The sequence below is a fragment of the Zosterops lateralis genome (genome assembly GCF_965231275.1).
Source record: "Zosterops lateralis genome assembly, chromosome: Z".
In the NCBI taxonomy this organism is placed as follows: domain Eukaryota; kingdom Metazoa; phylum Chordata; class Aves; order Passeriformes; family Zosteropidae; genus Zosterops; species Zosterops lateralis.
Window position 1 is genome coordinate 38,155,663 of NC_139800.1, and position 17,809 is coordinate 38,173,471.

At 36.2% G+C, this 17,809-nt stretch overlaps 1 protein-coding gene across 6 annotated transcripts in view; it reads right to left on the reverse strand.

Annotated features, from left to right (window-relative positions):
* AGTPBP1 (ATP/GTP binding carboxypeptidase 1) overlaps positions 1–17,809 on the reverse strand; it is a 74,114-nt gene that overhangs the window by 15,814 nt on the left and 40,491 nt on the right. For 4 of the 6 annotated variants that reach the window (XM_083884536.1, XM_083884534.1, XM_083884533.1 and 1 more), the window contains 9 exons: positions 17,622–17,770; positions 16,094–16,181; positions 15,235–15,379; positions 12,392–12,545; positions 11,477–11,657; positions 9,977–10,106; positions 9,483–9,614; positions 7,679–7,855; positions 2,346–2,506 (listed from right to left, as the gene is read on the reverse strand). In XM_083884536.1, coding sequence (XP_083740662.1) covers positions 2,346–2,506; positions 7,679–7,855; positions 9,483–9,614; positions 9,977–10,106; positions 11,477–11,657; positions 12,392–12,545; positions 15,235–15,379; positions 16,094–16,181; positions 17,622–17,770 — 1,317 coding nt within the window. Of the gene's footprint in view, positions 1–2,345; positions 2,507–3,945; positions 4,083–7,678; positions 7,856–9,482; positions 9,615–9,976; positions 10,107–11,476; positions 11,658–12,391; positions 12,546–15,234; positions 15,380–16,093; positions 16,182–17,621; positions 17,771–17,809 lie in introns of those variants that run through there. The other 2 variants (XM_083884538.1, XM_083884537.1) reach the window with 2 other exon arrangements.

Sequence of the window (17,809 nt, forward strand, 5' to 3'; positions counted from 1 at the left end):
TAGCCAGGCTCATTTCTGTTCACGGTAAAAAATTAACCTTGTCCTAGTCAAAACTAGGACACCTCTCTATGTATATAATGGTTAATGCCATTTACTCTATTGTTTGTGCTCTTACCTGTCAGCAGATACCACTGGAAAGAGCTTGGCTCTTTCTTCTTTACAACCTCCCTTCAGGCATTTGTATACATTGATAATATGTCTCTTGAGCCTTCCCTACTCCAGACTAACATTCCCCACTCTCCCAGCATTCCCTCCTGCAGGAGGTACATCAGTTCCTTCATCTTGGGAGTTCCTCACTTGACTACCTCCAGTGTGTCCATGACACTCTTGTACTGAGCAACACAATCCTCCAGGTGTGCAGGCCTTGACAGAGCTGAGGAGAGGGGAAGGATCACATGTTGACTACTCATGAATACCTCCTCTTCAAGTAGTTGGAAATACTTTCCAGGATTAGTTATTTGATCACCTTATTAGCGATCATAACAAGACTGACCAGCCTGTAATTCCCCAGATCCTCCTCCTTGCTCTTCCTGAAGACAGGCAGGACACCTGATTTCCATCCATCTTCAAAACCAGCAGTCCCAATCACTACGATCCTTCAAAAATTATTGAGTGGCCTCACAGTGACCTCATCAGTGAGCTCCCTTAGTACTTGTGGGTGCATTTTATCAGGATCTCTGGACTTAGGTAAGACTAGCTTGCTTGGGTATTCTCCAACCCATTCCTCTCCCACTGTGGGTAAGCCTTCCTTGCTCCAACCCTTCCCCAGTGTCTGGGTCCTTGGCACACCAAGAGCCAATCTTTCTAGTAAACACTAAGATGAAGAAGGCAGTCAGTACCTCAGCCTTTTACATGTCCTGAGTAATCTGGGCTCCTGCCCCATTCACCTGCGGGCCCGTATTTTCCCTAAAATTTCTTTTACTACTTATACACTTAGAGAAGTTCTTCTTCGGCTACCCCAAACCCACTTTCTCACACTATCTTGTCCAGGAATCACTAACTCAGCTTTAACCAAGAATTAGACTTGTTCTGACAGTAAAAATTCAGTCATCACAAATATCCTGAGGTTCAACTAGTGAGCAGACGATATGGGGGGATACAACCATCACTGCAGCCTGCATATCACAGCTACTATTCATACACTTTTAACCACTTTCCTAAGACATCCTGTTGTTACTTCTATTGTTTTTATCACCTTTTAGCTTGTATTTTGCTTTTCATTATTATCTGTATATGGTAAGCATGAACAAGCTCCAATTTCTCTCAATATTCAACATTCACGTAACACTGATGGGTCTGAATGAAGGAAAGAAACACGATTTCCTTGTCACAGGGCGTCACAGATGCCTTTCCATAGCTCTGCCAGGTTTTCATGGCCTACAGACAAATTGCTTATTAATCTTACATCCAATGCAAGCCTTACTGTCAAGTACTTCCTTGTTTCAGCTGTCCAAAAGCAGTAACAAATTTCATTTTGTCCCCAAATTTTCACTCTATTGCCTTAGCTAAATTGGAGTTACAGCCAACATTAGCAGAAATATTATACCATGTAAATCTTACTCCTTTCCAATGATTTTTTTTTCAAGTCTGGAACTCAGCTTTATAATGTCAACCACATTTTCAGAAAAAATATGCTTGTACATTTGAAATCACTTATTTGCTGTCCATGTACATGTGGATACCTCAGTTATGAATTACATGAATGGAAAGATGCAGTGTATACATACATTTGCAGGCCTATCTACAGCTTTAAGAACTGGACACTTAGTAACCTAGCTACTGAACATATTCATTTCTTTTGTGATCCAAACTATTTCATATGTTTTAAATTCTTCAGGTCTTGTTCTGTATCTCCACCAAAGCAAAAACAAGAAGAAAGTTTGGAATAAATACTTACAGTTCTTAGTGCTTTAACTCACATACTTTAAGTCTGTTTAAAGACATTTTTAATATCCCAACAATTAAGAAAAAAAAAAAAAACAAAACAAAACAAAACAAAAACACCCCAAAAAACACTTTAAAAGAGACAATTGAGACCTGAGACATACTACTGAATTTTATGGCCTCTAATAACTTCCAAATTACATTAAAATTGCTAGTGTTTATCACAGCAACAAATGTGACATAGAGTCTAATTCTGTCTCTATTGTCTTCTTTCAAACTTTGGAGCAACTGAATTAACACAATAGGTCTCCAACATATTCAGATTATTGTTACAGAAACAGATCACAACACAGTGTTATTTTTGATGAGTGGAAAAATACTTTTAAAGGAATCTTTACACCACTTCAGAAACTGCAGGTTTTTTCCTGAAAGAAAAAGTGAGCATAATAAAAGTGTACTACCTTGTCACCTTACAGCTTGACTCAATCAGCTCATTTTCAATATCCAACAGACTAGAAGGCAGATTGTATTCCAAGGGTGAGGACATTCTTTTTAAGCGTAGCAAGCCAACACAGAACTTTGCTCCCATCTCCTCCAGTTCTCTTGTACCTATCTGCAATCCCTAATTTGAAAATAAGATTTAAAAATACAAAATAGGTACATGCAGATGGACCCACACACACTGCAGAATAATGCTTTAGGTTAATATTTTCTTACTTTATTTAATACATTATCTTGCTTTAAAGACAGAAAAAATCAGAATTGGTGAATAAACACTTAGAAAGAGTATCAGAGAAGACTCAGGAACACCTACATGATTCCTCCAAGGCTGAACAGACACATTCACATTTTTTGGAGCTTCCTAGTTTACACTTCTAGCACCCAATATTAGCAATTTTTTTCCTATTAGCATTGGAAGAGAGACAATGTCTATATTCATAAGTATAGAATATTTTTGGAAACTTCAGACAAGATTCATAAAAATAATTTAAAATACAAGATTCCTCAACACCAATTCCATCAATCAGAATTTATAAAAGGATCAAACTTATATCATTGCTGTGATCAAGTTCATTGTCATGTTCTGAAACACATAGAAAGACTATCTAAGGCAGAAGTTACTCCACCAGACAGATGTCTCTTCCCTGCCAATAAGTTAGAGGCTACATGTGTTAATTCTGAAAGCATTTATTCACATATTTAGTAATTAAAACTAACAAATTCTCAAAAGCCATAGCTCCTTTCTTACTTGAATTACATAGCCAGGCTTTTTCCTCTGCAAAGACTATTTAGAAGGTAGAACTTAGGTAATGCTCTCCAAGTTTACATAGCTGATAAACCCTCCCATCAGGTAATTCTACACTTTTAATTTAGCCAGAAGTGCAGTACACGGGGACATAACCTCTGACCTCAACTACTTTCTGAAAAGAGAGTAATCTAGACTGAGCCTCAGCAGTTATGTAATTGGCTAGAACTAACTGCATGTACACTAGCAAATTCAGTGGTGGAACTCAATTTCCCCCTTCACAATTTCTGTATCTGGAGAATTTACAAGGATTTTAGGTTGTATGTTCTAAACAATTAACACACAGATTAGTTAAAAAGAAGCTTTGACAAAACAAACAAGGTAACAGAAGAGCCAAGAACTGGTGGTAAGCTAAGTCATCAAGTACAAAAGAAGCAAAAAAGAATGAAGCAGGATTTTTTTTTTTACCAGAAGCTAGGGAAAAACCACACAAGCTTTGTATGTATTGCCACATTGACACTGTGTTTTAAAATACAAGGTTTAAAAATAAGTATGTTGCTCCAGAAATGGTACAGCTCACACATTCTCCATGTGCTGTTTTGAACATATTTAATATAAAAAAGTTTGATTTTCTTCTGAGCTTTTTTCCTTAGTAGTATTCATAAACAAGGTGTTTTTTAGTTACAAGAAAGATAAAGCTGTATCCATGATTCTGAACAATGCCATCCTCTGGCCAAATGGTATTGAACCTGTTAGCAGTGAACAAGAGTTGAATATTTGAGTATTATTCTTAATAGTAATACTACTTACCTCTTTTATAATGCTTTTGTGCTGTAGGTTTCAAAGCACTTATTAATAAGGGAAGAATTATCCTCACTGTACTGATGGAGAAATGGAGGCAGAGAGGGTTGAAGCGATTTGCACAGTGTCTCACAGCATGTCACTGACCCCGCTGGGAATAGAAATCAGTTCTCCTCACTCAGTGCCTTATCCACAGAGGCCAATTTTTTGGCTTTGTTTTGTATTTGTTTGCACATCATTAACTTTCGAAGACCCCAATTATAGCTGGGGCTCCACTATGCTAATCACAGGAAGACACAGTCCCTGCCCCAAAGAGATTAAAATAACATTAAGGTCAAGAGGCAACAAGTATGTAGAAGAGGAAGGAGAAAGGCAACAGTAATCTCACTGTTACACAGATTACTAATGTGTACAACTTGATGGTTGAGAAACTTTTCCAGTTATCGTCTGCATTTGTTGCTGAAGAATTTTATCGTTAGTTGGCAGGTTCCTTATAGTCAGGCTATGTCTAACAGGAGTGTCTCTAAGTTGAAAAAGGACAAGAGTACAAGCATGAAGGAAAGTGCAAAGACAATTGTTATAAAGATAAATAGCGTGCGCATGTTCTGTGGCTGCTACTTTTAGCACAGCAGAAAGAGGATGTAACTAAAGAGAAACCTAAATGGATCAGACTGGAGGTGGATAACAGGCAAACTCCTGAAGGATAAATTTTGAGCTTACTACACTGAAGAGTCTACAAAATTGTGGTAAAAGCCTCATGCCAAATCTTTATTTGCTTCTTTCATTTCTTTCAAACATAAGGGAAAATGTAGTATCACACAAATGCCAAATACCAAATTTCTTCACTGACTCTTCTGTCAGACATGAAAAAAGATCCATCACTTCCATGAAAAAAGATCCAAAGTCTGGTTCAGGAAATCATCATCATCATCAGTTGCCCTTACTAAGGGACCTGAGGTCAAGTTTATTTTCACTGAAGTCTTGATTACACTCCTTTTCTTTATCTTCTAATGATCTTCAACTGTTGTTCTAGTACCTTTAACTGAGGCCTACTAAAGTTACTTACATGCTACAGGCATTTCTTTTAAGCTCAAGCCATCTCGATGTAGCTTTTTCTTAAAATGATATTTAATTTTTCTCTACATCTTATACAACTGTCTTTCTTCTAAACAGTAAAATTTTAGATGGAATGTTGAAGTCTTCCTTACTAAGAATGTCATGAAGGTACCTTCATATGAATAGAATATCTCAGTGATTAAATTTGCTACTTGAAAGCAAAGATACAAAACAAAGGCACAGCAGACTGTGACCTCAAGTGGAGAAGAATATTTCTATGATATACTTAATATGTACTTAATAAAAGGAAAACAGTCATATGAAGATTCGGGGAAGTCAATTGGACAGTAAAATATTATGCAGATCTTTTGATTTCTTATTCAGCAGAGGTTGTAAAAATAATCATTTTCAACAACTCAAATTCTAGAGACTGAAAAATCATAGTTACTAAGAAATTTGTTAACCAAATCTTTATTTCCTGAAGTCTTCTCTTTATGTGCATCCTAAGATTGCCAGATAGCAACATCTCTTCATTTAACTTAAAAGTCAAGCAATACTTCCAAATGTAGTAATCTCCAATCAGGAAAGATATTGATTTCTGTTTTCAGATGGCATGAATCATTGAAGGCATTGTTCTTTTGTCTGGCATCTTAATTGTGCTCCATAAAAGATTCTAGAGAAACTTTTCACCTGAAAATTTGGTTTTCCACATCTTGAATCACAGACAACTGACCTATATTTGCAGAATTTATTGTCAGACTACAAAGACCCCATGTGACCAGCTCAAAAAAAATTGCTTACAAGGACAATTCTGTCACCAGAGATCCTACACTGAGGTAAGAATAGCTAACTTCAGCTCAACAGCTTCCTGGCTGGAAATAGTCCAGATTTATCATTATTCAAATAAAGAAAAAAAATTAGTATAAAAAAAAAATTATGTTCAGCTTTGGCAAAGACTCAGTATTTCTTCCACAAATAACCAAATTGTTAAGTAATCCTCTTCATGCTTTGAACAAAATTCAGCAAGGATGCCAAACCAGAGCAAGACTAGCAAGTGTTTCAGATCCTTATGTTTCCATCCCTCAGATCTACTCTCATGTCCATTAGGATGGGAAATAGGAGGGAAGGGAAATTTGTGACATATGTAATCTAATTTATACCACAAGTTTATTGAAAGAGTTACTGGCTCTACTCCTTCCAAAAAATAAATCCCAAAAATAAACAAAACAACACAAAAAAAAAAAGCCCCCCCAAAACCCTGAGCTTAAGCCTTTTCATCTCTTCCATCTTCTCACTGGAAAAATAAAGCTCTTTGCTCAAGTCCAGTCACCTTGACATTTTAGACATATTTTCTTAATAAGTCTAAGCATTATCACAGTGAAGAAAAAATTAAGAGTCTTCCTGTATGTTTAGAGGATGACTAAGAGCTCACAAAATGCTTTACTCCATAAAATGAATGGCAGAACTGTAATTTAGTCGCATCAGCTAGTTTATATGACATAAAAGAATGGTCTTCCTTTGAGTAAATGATTCTTCCACAAAATTCAGCCTTTTTTTTTTCTTTCATTACTGAAGAATAGCTTTAGAGGTTTAAGCATCTTGAAAGGTTGTCCACAAAGCATTTCAATTCACTTTTCCTAAGTACTTCCTGTAGCAACACGGCTAAAGCCATGAGAGTGCATGTTTAAGAATATTTTCAGATTTCAAAATAAGCAAATTGGATGAGTTATCTTCTTTTTAAAGCTCTATAATTATGTCATCTGAGGAATATTCTGACAACAGCAGGAATGCATCTGTTGTTAATTGACAAAATGTAGTACTTACAGGCCTACTGAAATTCTGGACAAAATATCTGTCTTCCTACTGTCTAGGGATATAAGCACAGATATTGGAGCATACATTAATATACTAAATATCTCTTGTTTCGACTCTTTTTTTTTGTTTCTGCCCCACCCAGCCTTCTGATCCTCTTTCTGTCAAGCACCTTGTTTGAGGCTTGTGATCATTTTCTTGATTAGCATTTCTAAACTCAACTTTCATGCAGAGGAAATCCACTTCTTCCATGCATGCTGTCTAGTAGTGAGACACTACCAACAGGGTCATCTTTTTTTTTTTTTTCAGATATGAAGCCCTGTTAACACTTTTCAAGCAGAGAAAATGAAAACAAATTTTAAGTCAAGAAGCCACACAACTATGTGTGTTCAGAGATGATGTGTAATTTGTAGTGCTGGTAACCTGATATGAAAGTATTTTGATTTGTAAGCCTGTTTCCCCAGCTACATGGGAAATGTAAGGGACACTGCTAAATATCTCTTGAAGACCCATGATCTGCCATGGTGAAGTCTGAAATTGCCATATGTAAAGGAAATCTTTATTATAGTACTGGCATTTACTACCACCCAATTCTAATAATCTGTTGGGCAGAACAGTTCTGGGATGTTTAAACTATGTGCATACACATGTGTTACAAGCAATGATTAATATTAATCTTGTTAAAACAGCCCATAAGCAAAACTACTGTGCAACCTACAAAATTGAAAATTGTATTATTTCATTCCAACATGAGTGTATCCAGACTTAAAAGGTTTCAGAAGCTTAAAGCAAGCAAGAATTGAGCAAGCAGAGTTAAGATAGCAATGCAAAGGGAAGAAATTGAAAAATAAGAAATATTTAACTGATGTATACTCTTACTTTATACTTGCCCTGGTCACATCCACATAATGTGCTTTCCATCGTGTAGCTCCTTTGTACTCCTATCTCCCTCCAGACAACAACTCTTGCTGTAGATTCCTTGGACTTTTCCACTACAAAGCTGCAGCTGCCCATGCAGAATGCGGGGGCAGTCTGACTCAGAATCTTGGGTAGTGCCTGCAGGACAGCAATTTGAAAAATACAGAGACTCTTTTACTTCCCATATGGAAGGAGGTGAAAAGCAACCATGTAATCACAAAATGTTATCAGAAAATTGGGCGCATTTTGAATTAAAAAAAAACAAGAAAGAAACAATTCTCCATCTTGTGTTTTCAAAACTCAGTCTGTTCAAGTGAGTGTCTTCAGGCCTTTTCCTAGTTTTCAAAATCCTTTTTTTTTTCAGGTTCAGTCACTAAAATTGTTAGGTATGTGAATAAGGATCAGGATGCAAGACAATTCTTCAGCTGATCACCATCCCTCCTAGCTCACCAAGCTATGTTTGCTCAAATTAGGTGTACCACATATTCCACATAAGTATTTAATTCAACTGCAGACTGTTTGAGAAATCCCATTTATAGACTTAACAAAAGCAGTATTTTATTAACACATAAAATTAATTTGTATTCAGCAAAGCACTAGATGTGTATTTCACTTCAAGTATGTGAACCAAAGTTCAGGTATAACTGTTTACATGACAGCTTCAGTGAAAAGGTCATACAAATATATATTCGACTAATGCTAAATGACTGTTATTTCCAGTTTTTATTTTTGTCAATTAAGACAAAACACATGACTGCTTTAAACTTACTATTTCAGTAGTAATACATAACCCATTAGTGTAAGCTTGCCCAAACATTTCCACCTTTTTGAAAATGAAAGGCTTTTTCCAACAACCCTTATTGTAGTCTTTTGTGCACTACAGCAGTGCAGGCTGAAGTGGCAAAACCACACACAAATGTGTTAGAGCAGCAGACATGACTAGCATCCAGCTCAACATCCAGGAACTCACACAAGAAAATCAAGAAGCCACAGATTATATTTTTTTTTTTGTGAGGGAGATTTAAAGAGGAAAAGAAATCAGAAAACATCTATACTCATTTATACTCAAGGATGCATAACAAGTGTTTTAACATACATTCACATGCTTTCAAAGCTTAACTCTGAATCTTTCAAAAAACCATGGGGCCTGGATGCCTATAGGTCACATAGGTTTGCAATTCTCATGAGGTAGCAGTGAGGGGGGCACACACAAGAAATAGATAACACTCCATGAAACAAGTAATTCTCTAAATTTTTGACATTTTTGAAAGCTTATACAATGCAGAGAATGTGTTTGTGCAAGTTTATTATATATAGCTAATTAGGGGTACATAACTACACATCTTTATATAAAGGAATAAATAAAAAAGAATTGTGCCTATTTCCATATATAAAAATAAGTATTTCTCAGAACAATTCAGTTTCTTTTCTGCCTTGTCACTACAATGTTATTTGCCATGCTACAATGACTTGTTTTTTAATCTGGTAATTATAAATTCACAGAAGCATATTTTTTATAAAATTAATATTAAACACAAAATAAAAAAATACTGGTTTAAAGAAACAAAACAAAACAAAACCACTCAATGTTTAAAGCTCAAAGCTTCATGAAGTGTACTTTGAAGTACAGTCAAAAACTAAAGAGATAATTTTAAATAAGTTCGCTTACTCTATAGTCATTATTTGCATGCGATAGGATCAGGATACTATTTGAAAACTATGTTCCAAACCCATGCCAAATAAAAGGTACAAATGTCAAACTTACCCTGTAACCAGAGTCTTCCATCAGGTCACCAGAGGCAGCATTAACACTTGTATGCCACATCGTCTCCTTGATGCTGCAGCCATACATAAATACATTCTTTTTACGAGAATGACCATGATAATCACAGTAGACCTATAATAAATCATTTGGCAAAATAAACCCAAGGCATACGGAATTAACATTTTATGAAAGTAATAGAAAGACAGTATTTTTTATTTGTACTGTTGAATGTTCCAAAGAATTAGGCAGCACAATCCCTTATATTATTAACTTGTGCGTTAAGACAAAAAGTGTGTGATTCATCTAATGAAGGTTTAACCCTCTAGCCTAGCCAATGTAACAGATTTACATCTACAGATTTGCAGAAGACCAGTTCTCCAAATCAAATTTAAGTGTGACATGGCTTACAAGACCATATCAAAATGTTTAATTTATAGACTAGCTACATAGATAAAGTTAAAAAGATTCAGAATTGCTTACACACACATACTTACCAAAGGCAAACGTTTTATAGCAGCCAGATATTGCAGTAACCCTTTAGCATGGTAAATAGTGGGATGCAGATCTGGATTTGGATTTTGCCACTGTCTGTTTAAATCTTCTCCACTTAAAGAGCAACGGTGGCTATTGTGGGGGGGGTGGAAAAACGCATGATGTAGTCTGTATTATTATACTTTTAAATAAGCCTCCCCCCCACCTCAAGTTTTCCTCATCACCACTGCTTCTTTGGAAGGAGTCTGGCAAGAAACACTTCAATTTTCTAACATGCCAAATAATAGAAATGTTTGGGGTGTTTTAAGCTATGTTACAGAAAATCGAAAAATCAATTAGAAGTAGCCTCTTACGTGAAGTCAACAGTAATATTACTTATTTGCTGTTGAAACTGAAGGCTTGCAATTCTATCCAGATTCTAGTTCAAAATCAGTAATTTCATATATATGGTATATTTACGATTTTGGTGTCTTCTGTAATTTAAAGACTAATGTCAACTAGAAATCTAATACTTGAAATGTGAAATTGTTAGGAGACATGGAGCTGTGAGAAAAACAAGGACAAAAAAAAAAAAAAAACAACCCAAACAACCCAGAAAACAAAAAGATCATCTCTGTATTCAGTCAGCTATCAGCAAGAACTTTTAAACTTGCAGGATTTCATGATCATGCAGTTATCTTTACTACATTTGCCTTTAGATTGTGTCTGCTGGGACAGCTTTCTTAATTGTCCCTGTATCCTGAATTATTTAATTACACATGTTCTAGTACACACATTCTTTTACATATATAAAAACAAGGTTCTACTGAAATCTGTAATTAGTTTTATTTTTATTATTTTGTTCACAAAACCTTTTAAAATAGTACTTATAATAGATGAATAGAAACTGTAGATTCACCATAGCAAAATTTACATTTTATTTGAATTTCCTGCAACCAAGTAAATGTAGACTGCTCAATGGTTACTCAAAGAAGTTACAAAAGGTTCTGAAAGATCTCTTTAATTTTCCTAAGAAAAGTGTAGCAACTGAAGTAAGTATTAATAACTCCAGTCAAACCATGATATTCTCTTACCCTTTCTCTTGCACACCTATTAACTTCCCACCTTTAAAAAAAAAATTATGTAAAAGTCTTTCTCAAATATAAGGCACTTCTTTTCATGTAAACCATGAACTTGTTTAGCTTTTTCTAAATTGAGATGTGGCCTCATATAACACTCTTACACAAATCTAAGACAGAGACAATTAAAATGTCATGTCAAATCACATAGGAATGATTATCATCCATGAACAACTGAAATCATTCCTGTAAAACTGAAATTTGTGAAGGAATGTAATGCTTTGCCTTTTAAGAAGCCAAAAAAATTCCAAGTGTCTGTTGCTTTTTATCATACTAAGTATTGCATTTGTATCTTTGCAGGATTAATTTAGATTATTCATTTTTAAATATTGATGCAAAGAATTAGAGTACAGGTTAAATATTTATGAGTAAACATATGCTTACTTTCCATTGATGACACCATCTGGATTGAGCATGGGAATAATTTTGAAAATATAAGATTCCCGTAAACATTGTGCATTTGGACTATTGCTCATAAGGTATTCCAGTGTTCCCTTCATAACCCAGCTTGCATTAGTTTCTCCAGGATGTACACGAGCAGACAGGAATATATAAGGACGATTCCCTAAAAGAGATACCCATAGAAATTGCAAAATATGATTTAAGCTAAGTAAACAGTTTGTTGATTGGAAAAAGAGCCAATACTCCACTGCATTTATTACAGTGCAGAAAACATTTGTAAATTGAGTATTACTGAGTATGTGTATTATTGATAGAGCTTGCCACAATATTTTTGAAAGGACTGCTAATTACAGAACTATCACAATGGAGCTTTAAATTTGATCAGACAATTACACAAATAATTTGAGCTGGCAGTTATGATATGACTTTCATTACTTTTTTTTCCCAATAGCCAAGAAAAATACTGAGGTGGACAAACAAATCAGGAAATGGCAAAAGCTCACTTCAAATCAGAGTAGCTAGATGTTAGCTTTATGAAAGATTTTTTTGACAAGCAAATAACCTCAGCATTTTAAGAAAAAAGTTACTCATCCAGTATTCTTTTCCAAGAAGTGCTGTCTGCAAAATGTAATGTTTGAACCTAGCAGCAAAAATTTAAAATACATTAATATATCCTTGTACATTTTAAGACACAAATATCTTTCTTTGATTACCACAAATAAGTATTATTAAATACAAATCAAATCCTGAATAGTGATGTCTTTTAGTTTCACAAAATTCATTAACCTTATTTTACACTGCTATTTTTACACTGCATAGTGGTTAAGCCTAATTTTTTTCTACAAATACCTGGTTTTACATTATTTTCAGTTGATGAGAAAGAGGAGTTATACTTACTGAACTGACAGATATGTTCATAGTAATTGGACTCTGGCATGGCTGTAATTGTGACTAATGGACAGCTGTTGCCAGCCAGGGTCTCACAGAGAACATCTTGCCGAAAATATATCTGTTGAGGGTTGTGCATAGATTCCAGCTTCCTAAGATGCATCTTCATCCCAAAAATAATGAAAAAATACTTCAAATCCTTTGCAGTCACATATGACAGCATATTTCAAAGGTACTATTTAACAGTTCTTTCTTTTAGATGTTCTAAACAGTGTTCCAGTTTCCAGGATACATTTGGCCTTAAAATACCATTTTTTACATCTCTGACTGATTGAATACTTCTCTTTACAAAGTCTGGTTTTCCAACTGCTTTTGGAAAGTGGAAGGAAAAAAGGATAAATAATTGTATATGATGGCACTATAAAGGTATATAGAAGGTAAGAACCACTGCTTCATTAAGGTTATCTGATCAGGGACCTTTTCACCACAAAAAGTAGTAATAAGAAGAATCAAGACACAGGAACAGAGAGCTGAGAGGTTTCAGAACCCATAGCAAAGACCAAAGCCACCAGCCTCTCACTGAACAGGCCATTAAGAATTCACAGGCAAAGAGTTTTAAGAGATTACAGATTTACAGTCACCTGATAAACAAGAGGAACCGGATTAATTCGGGACATCCAAGATGGGGGTATGGTACCATACAAAACTCAGGCAACCTGATTCCTGCATTATGTCCTTAAGCCATGTCTGCAAGCAGCCTTACTCTCTATCCTGTGCATCCAAGTGCTATCTGGACTATTGCAACTAAAAGGACAGGCGTAAGTCAATTTGGGGTCAAGAGCTGGAATGCACAAGATCTCAGCATCAGTAGCTGGAGAAGTCAACCACTTGGGAGCATCTCTGTGGGTACCACAGGCTATGTCCCAGCTACTGATGGAATCAAAGCAGACTCCAGCAGCTGGAGGTGTAGGCGCTGTAGGCACTCTGCAGTCAGTGGTGTCAGCAAAGCAAGGGGATGTCTCACTGTCAGTGACCACAGTGGGTAAAGGCATTGGTGTCCAATCGCTGAGGCAAGGACAGTGTGTTCATCAAAACACATCTGGTGGGGCAGTAAGGGTTGAGTTTCTCAGTGACAACACCTGAAGCAGGAACATGGGTTACAAGACCATGTGCCTAGTAACAGCTGCTGGGGATTGGGGGGGAAGCATATTTATCTTCCCTGCAGCTGGGGTGTGCGAAGCACACGTGAAACTGCTAGTAAACTTCAAGGGGAACTACCCCAGCAAGTATGGGCTCCAGGTGAAAGGAGGGGTATCTGGCAGGCAAGCAGTCCACACTGGCATCTGGGCAGAGCCACAAGTGCAGAGTGCCTGTGAGGTGCATGTGAAAGTGCACACATTTGCTAGTGAGTACCAAGCTGGACTAGACTGCAAACTGGAGGCCTGAGATAGAGGCAGGGCTATGGCATGGATGAGCCATGCCAGTGTCCCACAAACATCCCTGGATTCTAAAGAGTAGGTTGACTCGTACTTTTACGAGTGAACAGCAATCCATACCAACTGCAGAGGAGGATTAGGTGTCTGTAAGTGTTACACAAGTCATGGTAGTGATACACAGGGGTGTACCTTGTCTGTGCATCTGTGCCAGTCCATGTGGCCAACCCTGCCTGGGAGGAGTAGGCATGCACAAGGGTGTGTGTGTAAATCTCTTTCTCTCCCTGGGACACATACTCAGACTTGCTAGTGAATATATAAGCAAACAGAAAAGCAGCAGGCATGTCCATCAGCCTGGGACAGAGACCCCCAGGGGCCTTGACTGGCCTCCACCAGCTGGGCAGGAGGAACCTCCAGGTCCAGGAGCTGCTCGAAGCAGCAACTGCTTATAACATCCTTTAATAGATACTTCTTTAAAAAGCCAGCATAGTTTAGTGAAAAGCTTCATTTAAAGCTGCTGTACACTGGCCACTGAATCCTCTACTTTGCTTTTACTGCTGTGACAGAGGCAAACAAGAGACATTCTAGCAAAATGAATTTTGCTTAGTATTAAAAGCTTCAGAAGAATTCTTTAGACAAATCCTAAACCTAAAAAGACGTCTAATTATCTTAGTTACAGCAGCTTTAATTATCAAAAAGTATATTTATAGCAACAGGATACAAGCCATTTAACTCAAACACAAACACTCCATCAAATAAGCATTGCTTCCTGTCAATTATCACAGAATCACAGAATGCATAAGGTTGAAAGGGATGAGTGGACCATCTGGTCCAATCTCCCTGTTTCAAGCAGGGCCGTCCTACAGCAAATTGCACAAGATTGTGTCCAGACAATATTTGAACTGCCCAGGGATGGAGATTCCCCATCCTCTCCAGGCAATCTGTTCCAGGGCCTGGTCACCTGCACAGTATAGAAGTTCCTCCTCATGTTCAAGTGGAACTTCCTGTGCATCAGTTTGTGCCAGTTCCCTCTTGTCCCAGTTCTTGGCACCACCAAGGAGAGCCTGGATCCATTCTCTCGATGCCCCCCCCCTTCAGATACTTCCAGATGTTGATGAGGTGCCCTCTCACTCGTCTCTTCTCAAGGTCTTTCCTCATAAGAGAGATGCTCCAGTCACATAAAATTTTTTTGATACCCAGGAAACCCATTTAGCCTGTAAGCATCAATTTTTTTCCCCAGGACTATTCATTGGAACAACCTACACATTTTGTCAATCTAAACACTAATACTATAAAAGTTCTTCCTTGTAAGAAGCATTTTGAACTTCATATAAAGAAAGAAAATCAATTCAGTCATGAATGCTATATACTATACTAATATTGTAAATATTAATTTGTAACAGATTATAAGCTTCTCACCTTTAAAGTTGAGTATGTATATGGATAATGGTAAGCAAAGTAGCACACATCATCTTTATGTTGGAAAGTCACTGTGAATGTGATTGTGTAATAGGATTTTCCTTTCTGACCCCCAGCAGCAATTGAACTTCTTGAAAAGTGATTCCTAAATCAAAAAATGAAGGTAATACACACACTAGAGTAATTTCTTTTCATATTATTGATTATTTCTGAACACATATTCTAAGAGTCAGAAGGATTTTTAGTGACTGTATTTCTCTTCTATGTACATATAGGTTCAATAGAGTTTTCCAGCAGCTTTAAAGATACTTTTTTATAACAGATACACACATTTATTCACACTGATAAAAGGTGAGCAAACAAAAACAAGCAACAAAATAAACAAACAAAACCAAACAAAAAAGTAAGCAAACAGCTACCAATCAAGAAGGATTACATATCAGTATGCTGCACATTCTCATCCTGTGTTGTAAAACTCCTCTACAATAATTCCACCACAGATTACAGAAGGCTCATCCCATGGACCAAGAGGTCAGTGTTACTGGAAGTTATTAATAAGATTTCAAGGAAGCATGCATTTATATGTTTCCTTAAAAGATTCCCAGAAACACTGTCCAATTTCTAAGAAAAGCATAAAATATGAACAGCTTAAATATTAGTAGAGTGCTTACAAAATGAGACCCTGTAGATTTCTATCACATATATTACTCATGTAGTAACTCAGAAAAAAAAACCTCCCCACAACATATCAACATAGAACTATCAAATGCAGAAACAAATACTTCTCCTCAAAAATTGTGCCTCATTTTTATTTTTCAGTGTAAGATTAGCTGTATGTTTGGTTTGTGTGTGTACTTACTTGTAGTAGCAAATATCTGTTCCAACACGAGTCCAACATGGTCGAGAACGTAGTGCTTCCTGAACTGAATACATGAGGGGCTGCATACCTGAAAGAAGAAATGCATCTCATTTTAATGTTTACCTTTAAACAGAAACATATTAGCAGTAATGGAGCACATCAACACCTACATACAAGTCTACAAATTACCTCTCCCTATTTACTCACTATCAGAGTGTATTTGTATTTTCATGAATGTCTGGGTGTTGTACTGTGTGCTTTTTAAACCGGCTGACAAAAGATTGCTGATTTTCAGAAAATAACAACTAAAGAAAAGAGTAAGACCTATGGAAGACCAAAATAGAGTGTTTAAATAAAAGCTGAGGTTTGCGTTAATGTTAGACTACAGTCTTCAATTCCACCCATACAACTCATACTAGAAAAAGGCTTCACAGAGAACACAAAAAATTGATACTATCATCCATTCATGTAGATAACTGAAAAACAACTGATGTTTCTGTACTATTTTTTTAACAAGTAACTCTTTAAAGTATATTTTTTGATAGTAAACTTAAGTTGAATACTTAATATGAAGTTAGAGTAATACTAATTGAGTATCATTTATTCATTAGATAATTAGCCAACCACATTGACTGATTCAGTCAGTGTATTAAAAAAAATCAAAAGAAACTATTAATTAAGTATGCACAACATTAAAAAAAATCTAAGCTGATTGATGAAGATTAGTAAATAACTTAAAAGCATCTTATTACTAGTCTAAAACTGGTCTAAACTGCCTGTATTCTGTGACTTTATCAATGCAGATGAAAGTGTATGACAAAGGAGAATACAGTATTAACCGATAACAAGAGTTTGAAGATGCAGGTGGGAGGAGACACTTCCTCTTTCTTAAAGGACAAATTTCAGAATATACAGCACAAAAAAAATGCACAGTTTTAAGCTGAGTGACACACACACACTACCTGCATACTCCCAGACAAGAAAGGTATTTTCAGTCAGCCATTTGTAAACCTTTGAATGAGGCACATACTGCACACACTACTTACCAGAGACAGCAATGGTCACATATGACCCCAGCATTTCAAAGGAGACTTATTTTTCCCTACCATGAATAAGAAAAAACTGTTTTGGAATGTCTCCACTTACATACATATCTAGCCCTATGCAGAAACGGATTAATGATGACAACTGTCATTCTTCTTGATCTGTGTGAATCAACAGGTTTTGTTGTTGTCCTCCCTTGTCCAATGGTCCTAAGACAATTGTAGTAGCAATTACCAGTAAATTTCTTCTGCTTTGGCTTCACAACAAAACTTCATTTTAAAAACTGACAGCCCTTGGTTTAAGACGCATTTCTTCTTTTAAGCTACAACTGTCAAAGCATTTTCTAGCAGTACTACTAAAATAAAGAATTTAAACTGACAATATGAGTACTGCTAATCCTGAGGAGGTGGGAAGGAAACAGCTAAGTTGACTAGCGGTCATATTTTTACACGTTTCTTCTCAAAGTATGGGAAACATATCTTACCATAGTTGAACTGACTGTTTGACTTTTCACAGTTGATGATGTTAAACCGGTAACCAATGCCAGTTTTCATTCCACTGACTTCAAAGTAAAACCACTGATGATAATGATTGCTATTTATATCTGAGTTCAGAATTAGATCATATTCATTTCTGAAAATTAACAAAAACATATCAATGATCGTAAGAAGA